At 42.5% G+C, this 17,960-nt stretch overlaps 1 protein-coding gene across 2 annotated transcripts in view; it reads right to left on the reverse strand.

Annotated features, from left to right (window-relative positions):
* SNX30 (sorting nexin family member 30) overlaps positions 1–17,960 on the reverse strand; it is a 53,222-nt gene that overhangs the window by 7,155 nt on the left and 28,107 nt on the right. Inside the window, exons 4-8 of one of the 2 annotated variants that reach the window (XM_048051409.2) lie at positions 15,588–15,746; positions 11,953–12,148; positions 11,176–11,375; positions 5,150–5,236; positions 376–528 (exon numbers count right to left, since the gene is read on the reverse strand). In XM_048051409.2, the coding sequence (XP_047907366.1) occupies positions 376–528; positions 5,150–5,236; positions 11,176–11,375; positions 11,953–12,148; positions 15,588–15,746 (795 nt within the window). The remainder of the gene's footprint in view (positions 1–375; positions 529–5,149; positions 5,237–11,175; positions 11,376–11,952; positions 12,149–15,587; positions 15,747–17,960) is intronic. The other variant, XM_048051411.2, reaches the window with a different exon arrangement.

Below are 17,960 nucleotides of genomic sequence, written 5' to 3' on the forward strand. Positions count from 1 at the left end.
TTATCTAGTTTTATAGTATTACTAGAACATGCAATTTTAGTCTTTTCCTTCACCACCACCAACTAGGAAGCAAACTACTGCTGATCAACAATTTGTTCAATTCAAGAACCCAAGACAGACAAGCATCTAGTACGAAGTACTGTTACATGATTGCCTTGCAAGAGACTGCTGGTCTCATACAGATCTCTTGAGCACGACCAGCAACTCTATATAAGCTGCTGACAAAGAGCAGCTTCCATAGCACTTAAAAACTGCTTTAAGATGTCCAAGGTTCTTTGCCGCAAGACAGCATGAACATTTTCCGAAGAATAATCACCACCTTAGAGGAAAATTAATCACTTTTATTCCTGCCAATGCTACAGCAGCACCACTTACCTTCTCGTAGTACTGGATGTTTTTATCTGCCATCCCCATGAGTAGCTGCCTGAAGTCCTGTCGCTTGTTGTTCTGCCATCTCTCCATATCTGCTTTCAGGTCAGCATTAAAACATTCTACTCGGTCTTGACATTTCTCGACATCTGTGGGTACCTGCAGCAAAAGAAATCAAGATTGAAACTTTAGTTGAGAGGGTTAGACTGCTAAATTAGCTCAACCTCCCTGAGAAAAAGCCACAGAGGAAAGGGGAAGTAACAGTCCAGTGGTTACCCTGAAGGAACTCAGTTATGGCTGCAGGGAGAAGTCCCAGTTCTTTGTTAGTTAGGAGACAGGACTGATTAATTGTTCTTTGCTGTTTGAGGTGGCGGGCAGTTCTGCTTGTCCCACTCCATGCCAGATACGGAGACAGGCTGAGGAAGAGCTTGCTAGAGGCACATGAAGAGGAAAGGCGATCTGTACAAGTGCTGAGCAGATAGGCTTGGTCCCTAGTTCTCAACCTCAGCAGACTGACCACAACTCCTCAGCAAGCCTCCTCTCCTCCTTCCCATTCACAGCTTCACTAGGCGTTTCCCAGTCTTCACTAGTGAAGCAACAAAGACCCAGGTTTCTCCCAAAGAGCTGAGAGACTTCAGAGTTAGATTTTGATGCCAACAGACAAACAGCGGTGATCAGCTTTGTCTGCAGAATAAAATTTCTAAAACTCTAGCTTTAACCTTACAAGCTGCCTGTAAAAAAGTATAAATGCAGAGCACTGATGATAATAACACAAAGGCAACCGGAGGCATTGACTCATTTGGCCCAAATGATCTCAACTGGCCCAACACTGAACTTGTAGTCATGTGTAAGCAATGTGAAAAATCAGGAAGGACAGACATTGCAAGTCTACACAGAGATTGAAAAGGCTTACAACACTAGCCATGACCTCAAGATAGAAGCAAGTTAGGTCAAAGAAAATGGTACTCATACAATCATAAAGGATGGAAAAGACCTCCAAGATCATCTGGTCCAACCATCCCCCTACCACCAATGTCACCCACTAAACCATGTCCCTAAGCACCACGTCCAACCTCTCCTTAAACACCCCCAGGAACGGTGACTCCACCACCTCCCTGGGCAACCCGTCCCAATGCCTGACCACTCTTTCTGAGAAGAAATGCCTCCCCATTTCCAACCTGAACCTCCCCTGGCACAACTTGAGGCCATTCCCTCTAGTCCTATCACTAGTTACCTGTGAGAAGAGGCCGGCCCCCAGCTCCCCACACCTTCCTTTCAGGTAGTTGTAGAGTGCAATGAGGTCTCCCCTGAGCCTCCTCTTCTCCAAACTAAACAACCTCAGTTCCCTCAGCCACTCCTCACAGGACTTGTGTTCCATAACCTATTGTTTTAACCAATGTTCTGTATGCCACCAGGCACCTACAGGAACAATTTACACATGTTTCTTCAAGCAGGAAAATCATGAATACCATTCTCTTCCTTCTCCTTGTGCCTTATGGCCACATGGACAAGAAGCTTGCCAATACATGCACACTAAGCCCAAGACATCCAAAGAGGAAACCCCTGAAGTCCACTGCTCACATCAATGCGACTAGCAGACTTAGACTTGGAAGCTGTGAACTGCACAAAGCCAAAGGGCAACACGAAGAATATTTGCGGAATTCTGTTATGGTTCCTCTTGCACTTGATACTTTTAGGAAATTCCCTTTTTTTCTGAGGGTTGTGGAAAAAGGAAAAAGATGAACAGACTATGTAAAAATTCTTCATTGGTAGAAGTTAGGAGTTTACTACTACCTTGCAGTTTGGCAAGATATGTGATCTAGGCAGAAACATGTTACCCCTTGTTGTTCTCCAGCATATGGATTAGGAAGATCACCAAAGTACTTTGTAGATTAATAATAGTCAGAGAAGATCCTATATCTGGCCTCCAATAAAGCTTTTCAAGAGACAGACAATACCTCTTTTGTTTGAGTATCCCTTTACTCACAACAAATGGATTTATGCTACCAGCAGTTTGGGGCTCAGTAGCTACAACATTTCCTCTGCCTTCTCTGAGCACTGTAATTCTGGCTACAGAATCCAGTCTCCTACAACTCATGACAAAGATCTCTCATAGGCTTCAGACAGGAACTCCCAAGACAGTTGGATAGAAGGCTCACAAGGTGCTCCCCTCAAGGCACAAGCACACACTGCATCATTTTTAAGCGTTCTGCTATCTTAACAAGAAAGAAAGGGCTCTCAAGAGTCATGAAGTCTGGAAGCAAAACCACATAAGATTTCCCGATTAAATTAAGTTATTTTCTAAGTGCTCAGTAGCTTCCTGCTTCTTCTGCCAAGATCCAAAACCACACCAAAGATTTAAAAAAATGTTTTCTTTCTCATAGCCAGTTCTCCTGCAGGTCAGGCTGAGAGGGCTGTATGAATATAGAGCTACAAGGACAACCCAGTAGTCAGCAAATGGGTCACGTATGATAAAATTATAGAGCATAAAGAACTACAGCAATGAACTCCAACTAAGTCTCCATAGGCCTCGTGAAGAATCTGCACACACACTGGTCCTATTCAGGACTGTAACTATATATATATGGTATTTCTATCTTCCCAGTTCTTTGGATATACCCATTGTTAGAAGCTGTTTTCTTTTCCCCCCTCTAAACACACCATTATCTTCTACTTCAAGGTATATACTGCCATAATAACTGTTCCCACAGATCACAGAACTACAAATCCTTGAGGCAGACAGGCTAAATTACGTCATTAAAAGTGGATTTCATCTCATTAAAAGGAAACAATGTCTGCAATTTACTACCTTAGTTGGATTACTGCAAAAACAGCTCCAGTCTATCAACAATAAAGTAAGCAGCATTTCTCAACTGTACTTGCTTAGAAATACAAAAGCTACAGTTTGTACTAATGCTGTTACTCTAGTGTTAAAAGCATCATGCATACAGAAGAAGCTACACTCTGGTTTTGGTGGAAACTATCATTCTGAGTGGTATTTGCTGGCAGACATTTATAGTAGCTCTACAAGCCTTTTGCATTTATAGCCTGCTGAGTTTTAATCAGATTTGAGAACTACCTAATGACATCAATGGAGTTTTATGAAGCCAGTCTGACTTGTGTGTACTGTGAGTCCCAGAATGCCCTCCAGTAGACGAGGTTAACAAACAATAATATGCCCTTGTTTACTTATCCAAAACTAGTCGCTGCCTCCCCCTTTTTTTTCTTAAAGATAATTTCCGCCAAATCAGTTAAATCTGCTGAAAGGGACACAAATGACATTCACTGCATAACCCAGCTCATGCATCCTGTCTGCTTTTAGCAAGTCTTAACCAGGAAAAATCACTGAATGTAAGACATGTTGCTAGCAACAGCTCTAAGCTATCAGTTCTTACAGATGAGGACATTCCACTCAAAGTGGCAAGGATCTGAGAACTGTGAGCTAGTATTTTACAAGCATGCAAGGAATTCTATTAATTTGTTCAGCTTCCCCTTTTAAATGACATAAAGGTCTTATGATATGAAAGAAAGGTACAAGGAGTTACCAAAAGATATGCTTCTGATACTCTGGAGAGCAAACGTAAGTATTCCAAAAATTCTTAGACAGCTCTTTAAACGTGGCACTTTACTTAATAATTCCACTGCGAAGTGAGCTCCAAAAACCTTTCAGTAGGTGAGGGATTAGCAAAGTTCAGCAGCTCCACTGTACTGAGATCATTATAAAAGTCAAATATCTAAACACCTCTAAACACCTCAACTGGCTCCTGGATATGCTAGATTCAGATCCATCCATCCTATACATAACAGGTTAGAATATGTGCTCACATAAAACTACATTAAGTACATACCAAGCCAGCTAGCACTGGGGCAGACAAGATATAGAAATACAAGAGCACAAGATACCTAAGCCATTCTAGTACTACTTTTGACAGCGTCTGTGTCATACACAAGCACAAGACTGGAAAAAAGTTTGCTTCTCTGTGGTCTGTCCTCTTCAGCTTCAAAAATAGATTAAAGACATGATATTTATTAAAGACTTGAACCTCCTCTAAGATTATTATACAGTAATTCTAATGCTTGGAAGTCCTCCCTCAGTCATTAACACTAAAACGAATGAGAGCCAAAAAAAAAAAGAAGCAGAGGGAGCAGAAAAATCCTGCTTTCATTGTTGGCCAAAGTTGCAGTGATTTAAGACACAGCTCCTGCACATCTCTTCATGCAAAAAGCAGGTGGCAGCATAAGCACACCAGTTTAGATCTTTGCTTCTGCATGAAGCCCAGCCAAAGCCTGTCACCCACTGACACCTGCTGTGTATGTTCAACATGACACGGAAATACCCACCTAGCAGAAGGGGCAAGATGTGGAGTCTCCCACAATCAAATTTGGTGTCCTACAATATAACTCAGCAGTGCCAGGGTCCAGGAACTCGACTCAGCCAGCAGTCACAGCACTAAATTGCAAGAGACTCTTGTACTATCACTGTTTCAGGCCATGTTACTGAACACTCCAACTTCATGCTAGCTAAACATTACGCAGGTCAGAGCCACCCTGCTCTAAATGGTGGGAGATCGTGGTACAAGATGTTGCTAGACAAGGTTATATATGTTCATACCTAGGTCTTCATTCTGCACCAGCTTGCCACCAAACTCTTGTTCTGCCCAAAAGTGTTTACACTGCAAAGAAGAAGCCAGAACCAGACAAACCAAGCTCTATTTCTTCACTGTTCTCAGAAAGCAGTGGAAGTGCAGGCTGTTTTTGCAGAGGAGTTTGAAGTGCTAACCTTTGGACGGTCTTCTTTTTTCAAGGCTACTGCTTCCAGTTTTGCTTCATACTCCGCTTGAACTTGGTCTCTCCTCTTCAGCACATTCTGTGGACAAAAGAAAAGATAGCTGTGAGAGGGATCCTCTTGTTCATTCCCCATCCAGCCTGCAAGAAACTGCGAAGTGACACAGCTTAAGTACTAATGCGGTCCCAAGTCTGCCTTTCACTTTGTACTATTTTACAGTATTTAGGAAGTAACTTTATAAAAAATAAAGAGTATTTTCGCTCCAGCAGTTGGAGGGGCAGATAAAACTCAACTTTCAGACAAGCTGGAGGCATGCGAGATACAAGCTTTCAAATAACCAGGAGTGTAAGTAAATTGGGTATGTAAATTCAGTTAATCAGTTGATCTATTACTAGAATCTAAGGGATATAAACAAAAGCATCAAAATTGTCAAGGACTAGTGCAAAGCACTTGATAGACTCAGAAAGAAGAAAGACAAGAGCATAGGCTAAGACTCATGAAAGCTACCACAAAAAGCATTACAGAAACTCCTCAAAGTCCTTTTAACAAGCTGTTACAACCTTATGATAGAATAAAGGTCAGCTTTGCTTTTATGACTTTTTTTTGGTTTTGCTTCTAAACGAAAGAATTAAGCTTATGAAAAGAACATTTTATGTTAAAGTACTGAAATATCCAAGTGAGTTTCATGTGATAATCATTTTACTGACAGAGGCTTCTCAGAATAGAGAACAAAAGACTTTATTCTTATATTTTACTACATCCACAAGGCAAGATCTCTGCCAAGGTTATGCTATAGGCTTACAATGTAAAAACAATCAATAGATATTAGTCTTTTTAATACTACTGAAAATAAGTGGTTCTGCGTCTGCAAAAGCAGGTATTAGCCCCATACTGAGCAACGTTTCTTCAGGCTTTACAAGAGAAACAACCAGTAATGTTTTATAATTCAGTTGATGCAAAGTTATTATTGAAAATGCTTGGAGGGAAGTGGGCCAACACTCACTGCTGAGGTACCTGTAAATTAGAGCTCCTCTTGCAGCCAGCTTTGCTGGTTCATGCTTCAAGTGCTCCTTTCTGCCACCCTTAAGTAATTTCTCATTAGGACAATGGGCGGTAACTAGTCATTTTAACAGTTTCAGACAAAGCTAATGAAGGAGGACTAGCCATGTATAATGGTAGCCTACTGAAAATTTCTCTTTAGAGAAGTAGCTCTCAGAGCTCTAAGACCTAAAATCTAGACAAGATGTTTCCTAATTTGAGGCATACAAACCTCACAAACAGTGATCACCATCTCCCCCCTCCTCCCCCGTAAGCCAAGGGAAGGTCACCACCACAGTTATTCTGATGAACTTCATTCCATGGGAAGAAAGAACTACTCCTGACAGAGTACAGGCAGCAGACACTGCAACCAGTATTCTTAAAAAACTCAGTCCACGATAACTGGGAAAGACACTCCACCCACAAAGTTGCTATTGATTTAGGCAATAAAGGGGACAAAATTAAAAATGCACCTTCAATAGGTTAACCCTCTCTTTTGTCCCCAGTAGCAAGCATGCTTTTGGTCCCATTTGCTTGAAGAAAAAAAAACAAAAAAAAAACCAAAAAAACACAACATTCCCATCTGTTTTGGAATCTAAGCAGCTATGTGGAACAGCCCTGGAGTGTTTGAGGTTACCAGCAGAAAAAAAGCCTGAGTGATTTAACGGGTATTTCCACTTTATATTGCCCCTTGAACCTAAGTCAATTAAGTCAGGGTTTTTTTCCCCTCAGAAAAACGGCTGTCTCCAGCAATTGCATTTAGCCTCCATAAGCATGGAGTTCATACAGTAAGCAGGATCTAAACCCATACTAGCCAATGATTAACAGGTATCAGCAGACTAGATTCAAAGGGCGGGTGTATTATTTCTCCTTAAGTGCCTAAGTCATCCACTACGGACCATCAGCAACATGCTTCTGCATACTGTTTTAACTATCTATTAATGGTTGACCTGAAAGCGGTGAGAAAAATATTGCTCTCCCTTTTATTCGTCCCATATGTGAGAGGATGCATTTCCTCAGGCACCTCCAAGCATCTCTTCTCAGCTGTAGATGAATGTGTTAATGCTTCAGCTGCTTCTTAGAAAAGCTCTGTACTAAGCATCCTCAGATCTACCACTGTCTATGCAACACTTCTGCTAGTTAAGGCCTCATAGAGAAGGAAACAACAAAAAATGGGACAAAACACCACCTGACAAAAAGCCACACACCACACACTTCAGCAGTGTGCTCAGGTGGCCAAGAAGGCCAGCAGCATCCTGGCTTGTACCAGAAATCGTGTGGCCTGCAAGACTCAGGAAGTGGTTGTCCCTCTGTATGTGGTTCTGGTGAGGCCGCACCTTGAGTGCTGTGCTCAGCTTTGGGCCTCTCACTACAAGAAGGCCATCGAGGCCCTGAAACATGTCCAGAGAAGGGCTACAAAGCTGGTGAAGGGTCTAGAGAACAAGTCCTATGGGGAGCAGCTGAGAGCACCGGGATTTTTTAGCCTACAGCCGAGGAGTCTCAGGGGACACAATGCACCCCAAAGGAGGATGTAGCAAGGTAGGGGTCGGTCTCATCTCCCACGCTACGAGCAATAAGACAAGAGGAAGTGGCCTCAAGTTGCAACCAGGGGAGGTTTAGGTTGGAAATTAGGAAACACTTCTCCACTAAAAGGGTTGCGAGGCATCGGAACAGGCTGCCCAGGGAAGTAGTCGAGTCACCGTCCCTGGAGGTATTCAGAAGACATGTAGATGTGGTGCTTAGGGACATGGTTTAGTGGTAGACTTGGCAATGCTAGGTTAATGGTTGGATCTGATGATGTTAGAGGTATTTTCCAACCTAAATGATTCTAGGATTCATTTAGTTCTGAAAGGAATAAAACCGCTGGTTCCTATTCAAAAGGTGAGACTTAGCCTGCTTTCAGTGAGGTAGGTCCTTCTCCATTTTGTATTTCATTAAAACATTCCACCTTGGCCTCTATCACTGAAGGAGCTTCAGGAGTTTGCCAGCAGCCTCCTTTCTCAGGCTGCAAAGCCATGCCATTTGCACTGCACATAGCTTCTTACTACAATTAGAGCTCATAAAAGGATCCTTATTTACTGCATGCCTCTAAAGAGGCTGTTAGCTATTCATGTGATGCTTACTTCTAATGCATTTTTAAAGCAGCGTCCAAGCACACAGCTGGAAACCTCATCATTTGATAGGCCTTTCTCGCAGTATTAAGCATACAAGATTTTAATACCAGCACTACATTATTTAGAACAGAATTTGTCCTTTGCATGTGCCTCCCGTGGAACAACAGCACACTACAAAAACTGAAGCATTGCACATTTGCTGATTAAGGCTTCATCTGCACCAGGATTCCAGACACTGTCTGGCCATCTCATGCGTGGCCTGTGTTTTAGAAAAGCTCTCCCAGCCACTACCAGCATATATTTTAACTCAAGCCCACAATCCCAGCCTCCACCCACTTCTGCAAATCTTTCAAAAAAATCCAGTCAGAACCAAGAGATGTGGCTTCCCTGGAAAGAGCTAACGTTTATTTCAACCAGAATTACTGGGCTTTCACTATGAATGTGCAGTTCCCTCAGGCTGGCCCCACCAGGCAAAACACTGCTCCTTAAGACACTAAAGGAATCAGTCATCACTAAAAGAAGTGAAAATAATCCTGGCAGCTCTTACTCTGAGGGGCATTCACCCGGCTACAGACTGCTCCACAAATCAAATTCCCTTACCTATAGCTGGGGTACAACTTGCAACAGAAAAAGCTATCAAGGTTGCACTGAATTCCTAGGACCTAAAGACACCTTCCCTCATGTACCCTATCCAAAAGCTGTGCTCTGAAAGATCCAGGTAGATTTTAATTTCACTAGCAGACTTCAAAGCAACTGATGAACAGGAATGTACTGCTAGTGAAGAGGACAGCTCTTTCGGTAGCAAGCCTCTTGCGCTCTTTTGGGGAGCAAGAAACCTCCTTTTTAGTTACTTCTTTGGTTTCCTAAGTCTGGCACGACAGCGCTGTAAGCTGCTTACTGCATCAATAGTAACAGATTTGTGTGTTTTAGCATAAAAAAATCTGTACTCAGTATGACATGACAAATTTCAGGCTTGGCATTCGGAAGGGGTGGAAAAGAAGAACAGTCTGCTTTAGCTAATAGCGGTTTTTATTCCTGATTTTCAGGTGTGATAAAGCTAATGATGTGACCAAGCTTCACACTCAGCAGCATAACCCTTGTTTGTTATTAACTGCTATTTTGCGAATGAGGCTTCTAGATCCAACTGGTTCCTAAGCACCAACACAATGAGCATGTTCAGTCAGTTACCAGAGAACAACTGACAGGAAGAGCAAAATCCTTTAGGGCACTTGAAAGTCAAGTCAACAGCCTAGCATTTAAGCTACAAAGCACAGGTTTCTTCAACTAAAGTGGTACTTCAGGCAGTTAAAGAACACTTACCACAGGGAGAGCAGCATTAAAGACTCGCAGCAAAAAGACAAAAAAAAAATGCAGCTAGACTATTAGCTTGGAGACTGCATTTAGTGTCTTTGCTATCATCTGACAGAGCCTCATTCTAAAAGCTTTTTTCCTCCCCCTACCTTTGTGTAAAACACCTCCTATAAATTAGTTTGCCACTTCAGATGCCATTTTCCGTAGGTCATGGCATTTGTATCGTGAAAAGCCAGAAGTTCTGGGGTAAAAGTTTTAGCTGCTAACCTCATGTCCTGTTTAAGTACACACACACACGTGCCACTTCCTACAAAAGGAATTTGAACACCCCATGTCAAAGCTTCTAGCTCCATCTCCAAATGTTCCAGCAATACTTCAGTGTTAATGGTACTGGAAAATAAATGCACCAAGTTTATGCTGGGCTTGAATACTATGAAATACCACGAATACCGTGAAGGCAAACAGTAGCTTCAGACAATTAGTACAAAGCCTCACACAGGAATATCTTGCTTCAGCCAAGTAAGACAGAAGTCTTGCAACCAGCCATCTGAAACTGGGAAGAGAAATCTGTAAAATAAATGTCTTTGTCTGAGAAGTGTAGGAGGACTAAAATTAAGATCAAGAAGGACTACCATGTTCAGATTGTAGGTTTCCAACAAGCTATTACATAGCTCTAAAAGAGTATCTACCATGCCCTTGTAATGGTTGTTCCAAGAGGAAAGTCCTCAGAAGGAATTTGCTAGTACTTTGTACAGGGGCTGCTAATATATACTGTACCATGGGTGTGCAGTGAAACACTCTAAAAACCAGAAATGGAGTTCTCGTTTTCACTTTCCAGTACAAATAACTCAGTAATTTTTTCCTATGTGACGAGATTTACAGCCAATGCATCTTAATATCAAGGGAATAAAAACTGTACTGAAGTAGCTTTTATTATTTATGCATAAGTAGTAAGATATCAAGTTCTTAGATTAACAGTCACAGAGTAGTATCTTTAAACAATTACTTGGTAAACAGATCTTAGCAGCTGGACAGACACATCCTGCCTAGTGTACAGGGATGAAAGGGGAAGCACTGTTTGTCATTTGGACACCTTGTTCTAAAAGAAGCCATCCAACACTGCTGCATACAAGCAACAGAAGCTGTGAGTGCCACCTTCTCTATAGGTTGATTCAGGCATTGATCCAGCAGTGAAGATATGACCCACACCTGACTTTCCTACAATTCAAAGGGAAGATTCTAGGCAGCTATAGGATGTCTCCTACAGAAAATCACCTACTACTCAAATAAAGGAGCAGCTTTTCAACATTTTATGCACACCCTAGCTTTACTGACCTTAAGCTGACTGAATAGCAGAGCAGATACTGCTACCTATGCAGTACCCTGCTACTAAACATACCTAGTTTTGACTTAATCATGAAAACATCGTCCTATTTCAATTATTTACTTCTCTCTTTTTCCACCACCAAGCCTTCTCACTCTTAGAGAATGAACTCACTGACACATCACTCCATGCAAATATAGTAACAGTGTCTTCTGCCAACATGCTCCCTTTACCTTCATTGACTCCGAGTACAGTATATATTCCCTAAGCACAGGCAGGAAGTCTTCTGTCATGTCTTCACTGAGTTCTTCAAGAGCTGTGCAGCAGTTCCCAATGCAGGCAGACACTCCTTCCAGTGGCTCTGATAATTCAACCTCCAGCCCACCCCACGTTGAATAAACAGGTCCATATTCTCGTAGTTCCACCAAGTATTCTGCAAGAGACAAAGGGAAAAGAAGATAAACATAGAAAGAGCTAGACAAAAGGGTCTGCAAACACTCATGCCAGAAAGGAGAATCTATGACCAAGCTCAGCAAACATGAACTCTTCTAAGTCAAGTCTAGTGTTGCATTAACATCTTAATAGCCAGGGCTCCACAGCTGCATGGAGATGGCAAGTTCAAACTACCACCAGCTTAAATGACTGCTCCTACAATATTCCATACATAAAGACATTTTCATCTGTGCAGTAGTCAGTCATCTTTTATACATGTAAAACTTTGTTTTGTGAAGACAGGTCCACGAAGGCTATCCTCCTCTACCCATAATGCCATGCGCACTCTTCCAGCTAAAATCTACAGGTTTTCTTCTTCCCATAACTCCTCCCAGAAATAACTCTGCCTGTGAGAAAATAGGTTAGTATAACAAAGGTGAGACATTAGATTTTACTCTGCATGTGGCTCATTACATGCCAGAATCATTGATGCAGGTTGTGTTGGTTGTGTTATCAATCAGAGTAAGATAGAGAGCACTCAGACTGAAGTATTACAACGGAAGACCTTATCTCCTTACCCAATTGTTCCTTGATAATCCGTTGTGCTATTCTGTCAATGGTACCAAGTTTTAGAGAGAATGTGTCTAGATACTCTCCAATGGCTGCAAACTCCAGTGGACGACTTCTTAATTTGTAGCCTCCTGTGACATATTTGACTGACTCCCCCATCTTTGACAGCAATGCCATTCCTTGCTTTTTGTATGCATTAAGATCCTGGAAAGTTAGAAAAAAACAGTTTAGAAATACTTCACTTGCATGTTGGAAGATTAACCCAGTAAAGGATACTTCCCAGTCAAGACCAAATATTGTGAAGGCAAGAGGCATGTAGTCTTGACATGTGGCATGTAGCCTTGGACGTACAACTTTGTACAAGTTATACAGCCGAGCACTAAAAAGACTACCTCTAGAGAGAGGTAAGCCATCCAGGAGAACGGTATGAAGTATACTACAAATGAGCAGTAAGTGGCCCACCCTTCTGTTTGGACTGACTTTCTCATGTTCCTGTATTGGCATTGGAAATAGTGATGTAAGCAGATCTGTCTTCACCAAGACTGTTCCTGCCATTCATTCACTCATGCTAGAAGTGACTGCATTGAGTTTACATGGCAAGATTTTGGTAGCAGGGGGGCTGCAGGGGTGGCCTCTGAGAGATATCCAGAAGCTGCCCCATGTTAGGCAAGAGCCAGTTCCAGCCAGCTCCAAAAATGACCCATCACTGGCAAAAGCTGAATCAATGACTCCACCTCTGTGAGAGCATGTTTAAGAAAGGGAAAAAAACTGCTGCAGAGCAGCAGCTGGGAGAGAGCAGTGCTAAAATGCAAGAGAAACAGCCTTGCAGACAAGCTCAGTGGAAGAGAAGGAGGGCAGGAGGTGCTCCAGGCACGCAGCAGCAGTTCCCCTGCGGCCTGTGGAGAGGCCCCTGGTGGAGCAGGCTGTCCCCCTGCACCCACGGGTCCCACACGGAGCAGATCTCCACGCTGCAGCCCGTGGAGGAGCCCCCGGTGGAGCAGGTGGATGTGGCCTGGAGGAGGCTGCGGCCCATGGAGAGCCCCCGCAGGAGCAGGCCCCGGGCCGGAGCTGCAGCCCGTGGAGAGGAGCCCACGCAGGAGCAGGGGGTCTGGGGGGAGCTGCCGCCCGTGGGGGACCCGCGCTGGAGCAGTTTGCTCCTGGGGGATGGATGGACTCCGTGGTACGGAGCCGTGTGGGAGCAGTTCCTGAAGAGCTGCTGCCTGCGGGCAGCCCCCGCAGGCTCAGTTGGGGAAGGACGGCATCCCGTGGGAGGGACCCCACGGGGAGCAGGGGCAGAGAGTGACCGTGAAGGAGCGGCGGAGATGAAGTGCTAGGGACTGACTGCAGCCCCTATTCCCCTGCACTGCTCAGAGGGAGGAGGTAGAAGAATGTGGATGGGGAGAATGTGTGTTTACTTTGCTTTTAGTTCTCACTGCTCTAGTCTGTTATTAATAGGCAATAAATTATATTCGTCTCCCCTATGCTGAGTCTGTTCTGCCCATGATGGTAATTGGTGAGTGATCTCCCTGTCCTTATCTCAAGTCAAGAGATTTTTTCATCATATTTTCTCTCTCTGTTCTGTTATGGAGGGGGAATGAGAAAGTGGCATGGTGGAGCTTAGCTGTCCAGTGCTGTGAAACCACCACAATGACATACTTTTAAGTCACATCCTACAATACCAGTACTATGCACTTGTATCAGTTGGTTCTGATAGCCTCGTACAGAGCTACAAACTGCATGTCTATTTGCTCAGCAGCCTCCTCACGCTAGCTGTGTGGTCAGACAGGAGGTAAGGGAAGACAGTACACAGAAAAAGCACAGCATAAGGAGACTAGTACAGCTTTTCAACAAGACCCTGCAGCTCACACAATCTTAGATATAGCCATATTGCCCGCACAGACAGCTTAAGCTTCCTTGCTAACACTTCACACATTTGCATAAATCAACATTCAGGAAACCTATGTTAACATGCTTGTTTATCAGCAATCTTCAGGGGATTTCACCTTGACAGCATGTCAGAAAAAATGTTTTTAGTTAGTCCAAATGCTATCTATTTTGCATTTTACTCTTTCCAGCAGGGGTCACTATTCAACATCTCAACACAAGCCTAAGAGCTATAAACAGCGTGAGGAAGAGATTTTTCAAGTCAAGCAGACCCGTAGAGGTCAAGAATCAATATAAGGAAACATAGACCAGACTTAAGGCTTAAGTGTTCTTTAAAAAAAATACAAATGCCAGCTTCAACACATGCAATATGCTGTTCTTTTCAAGTACTTATATAACCCTAAGTCTGGTTAAGAGAACCTGACATCTTAGGAGGTACAATCAATCATTTTGAATTATGTTTGCATTAAAATGGAGTGGTTCCTTGACTTTTGCCTTCTGTCTGTTCTACACATTATCTGTAAGTAGGCATCAGAAAAAGATCCTTTAACTCAAAATTATTCGCTCATTCTCTCAAGCACTCTGGCATCTTACTAGTCCAAACAGGGAACTCAAAGAAAGGGCGTTTTCCTTTTTCAGCCAGGAGGTGGTCTTGTGACTTTCTGCAATAACTAAATTCTGAAGTCCTAATAGGCTGAACTGATTTCTCATTGTTACAGTAAAGAATGTACCAACACTAAAGACAGCCAGGAGAGTACACGTCTTTTTTTTCCCCTCAGCCTCCCTAGACACTCCTCATTTTTAATGCAAACACTGCCCAGGGCTAAGGATAAAGCTTTTATCATTCATTTTACACGGGTAGAAGGGTGATGGAAGAAAACTAAACAGCTAAGAAAGTTGCATCATGACAGCTGAAAAGCAGAACAAATCTATCTGATACTTCATCATCAAGGCAAGGTCTGCATCTTGGACTTGCTTCAGTGGTAAAATTCACCATAAATGGAGGAAAAGAAAAGGGAACTTGAGATTGAGTCTCACATTACTACCAAGCAGAGCAGTAGCCTGAAGTGAGCTCAAATTAAGTGTCAAATTGAACAAGCCAGTGTAATGTAACATTGGAGAGATGTGCTTTCACAGCTCTCCTCACTTATCAGGTCAAATCCAAGCACGACTGCAAGTCACCCTGGTCTTATTTAAAATGCAGTTCAAAAGACAGCCAAAGAAAATTACACAGTTCCTGGAAACTGTTGACCAAGGACAAACAAGAACGAAATCTTCACTCTTAACTTTGGAAGCAAGAAGTGCAAACAGCACAGAAGGTACAGACAAGGAGGAAAAAAAGAGGTCAAGAAATTTGCAAGCTTCTGTGCAAGAGATCTTTCTTCCTTCCCTACTTCCCTCCTCCCCCAAAAGAGGATTTTGCACAGTCTACAATCTGCTAAATTCTCAAAGCCTCTTGCATCAGAAAAGTATAATTTAGAATATACTCCTCTTGGAGCATTTATACATGGATGCAGAACAAGCACTAGAGAACTGAATTCGTCAATCTCCAGGCTGTTTGTCTTCAAGAAAAGGAAAGCTGATACTTGTCACACATAGGCAACATTAAGGGTCCCCCAATAACGCTGGTATTTTAGGGAAAGTTCTGACCTGCACATGTAGTTTTATAAATGCCTTTTTACTTTCATTTCAAAAGAGACTGCAAATGTGCCTGTTCTGCTGTCCATGTCAGTGATTGGGTTTGAAGTTACTACCTTACCTTGGCAGTGAGAAACACATTGAAGTGCTCATTAAAAGAAAGCACCGGATGATCGGTTATTCTCTTCAAGAATTTGTCTAACGCTTTCCTCCTTGTCTCCACGAACTCTTCAGAAAAGCGATCAACAACACCCTTCACCACAAATTTCTCAGGAAGTGGCTGAGAGAAAGAAGCAAAAGGAACAAGATTCAAAAGACAAAAAAAACACTTCTGTTTGGAAACATACTAAGCAGTCAAACTCCACTCTTAACAGGAAGTGAAATTTTACGTTTGTTAAGAGGAACCAAACATCAGAATTGATGCAAACCCTGCTCTGAATTATCTTTTAGTAGATCTAGCCTAAATATTCTGCAGTATAGCTTCAGCTGAGAGCTGGACAAGTTAAGCCCAGAAAAGTACATTAAGTACTTCCAGTACAGTCTAAGGTGTTTTTCCCCTACTGCTACCCGCGTTGAAGCTCCAGCTGTAAAGGAGATGCCAACTGAGCTACACACTTTTCACTACAGTAACATCCAGGCACATATATACGTATATATGTGTGTATATATACACACACATACCCACACACGTGTGTACGCACACAGGCACACAGCTGACATTCAAGCAAAGCTGTTCAGTCCAAGGAAACTTGGAAAACCTAACAATTCCACCTTCTCCTTCCCCCTGTTCTGAAGTGTTTAGAGCTCCTTGACAGGACTCTTCTGTGGAGTTCAGGAGTCTTGGAGCTTCCAGTTTTAGTGATAGCACCAGATTGACCAAAGGAAGACAAACCGTTTTGATGTGGCAAATGCTCGAGCAGTCCAGCCCAGAGCCCTCCAGAAGTACTTGCTAAATTGCACACTTGGTCATCTATCAGAGTCAGCTTTCCTGAGAATACCTGTGTAAGTGACAAAGGTCTGCCAGCACATCTACTCTTTCATCTTACTCCTATTTCACCTTCACCAGTTCATCTCTGCATTTCAATGTAATATGTAAGCCCCAGGCAGCCTCCAGGACTATCAGCTCTGCTGTATTTAGCTGTCCGTCCTCTCCTGTTACACTTAGTCTCCAGACTGTAAAGTACTTCCTCTGATGGAAGCTAACTCTCTAAGCTTCAGCATGATTAGTCTCAGCTCTACCACTTTTGATTTGCTTTTGTTCACTCGGGACAACATAGACTAAGATTAATGTCAGTTTTAAAACTGCGCTTTGCATTTTATTCTTCTGAAAGTTTACCCAGACAGATGATTTGCTTACTCTTAGGTTGGCAATGGTAGCCTTATTCACCAAATTCATGGGTCACAGCTCTCTTCTGGAAATGGTCTTTGTCACCCAAAATCCATAACAAAAAGTAATTCAAAGAAAAAAAAATAAAAAATGTTTATGCAAGTGCCTTCTGTACCATTCCCTAGCTGATGCTGGATATACATGAAGATTGCACCTCCAAAACAGAACAAACAAACAAAAAAAACCAGCAAGCATAACTGTAAAATAGCTACTATATGTAGTGATTTTGGCCACTCTAATTTGTTCTTTAAATTTAAGGCTTATCTTATGCTTAACGTTCAGATCAATCACTCTAGCTGAATCAGTGTAAGGTATACTCTAATTGGACTTCAGAAGAATAATGCTTAGTGCAGTACTCATTAGGCAGGAAGAATTATTTTCCCTTGCTTTGTAAGCTTTACCTGGATCTCTGTGTTTTATGAAGTCACTGTCACAGAACTATGTACAGGAGGAAAAGCACAAGCTAGACACCTAGTTTTAAAGACCCCCTGTTCAGCCAAACACATCCAAGTTGGCCTGGAATAACCACTAAAGTTTGAGCATTTGAGACCCAAAGAACTTTTGTTAAATACTTCAGCCAATTATCATAATTTTAGCTGGCTGTATTCAGCCAGTTAGTTCTTACGGGCTTCCCTTCTGCAGGCAGGTGGCCTTATATAAACATTACATGTTTAGGATCCACATTAAATTATACCTAGCAGTGTTCCCAGTAAATCAAGTCATGTACTTCAAACTTTTGAAAAACTTTTGCAATACAGCCTTGCCAACAGGGCAATTAGCCCTTGGCAAGACCCAGCAAACCAAAAACAGGAGAGTTTGAAAGCTTCCTAGAAGACCTCTGTCCCACAGAGGAGCCTGCATTTCTTGTTTTCAATACTGTTTATAATTCAGGTTGCTTCTTTTACAGCACTTAATCTCATCTTAGAAATTGATGTCCGTGCCTCAGACAGCAGAGAAGCATTAAGTAATTCCCCACTCGAAAAGCCTAGATTTAAGCCTCGTTAAACACACTCCGAAAGCACAAGGCTTTAAAGCAACTGTCACTTGCTCTACTACAAAGGTAAGTAACAAGCATAGTTGTAGGTACATGTTAAATATAACAGCAAA

This window comes from Anser cygnoides, chromosome Z, assembly GCF_040182565.1.
Source record: "Anser cygnoides isolate HZ-2024a breed goose chromosome Z, Taihu_goose_T2T_genome, whole genome shotgun sequence".
In the NCBI taxonomy this organism is placed as follows: domain Eukaryota; kingdom Metazoa; phylum Chordata; class Aves; order Anseriformes; family Anatidae; genus Anser; species Anser cygnoides.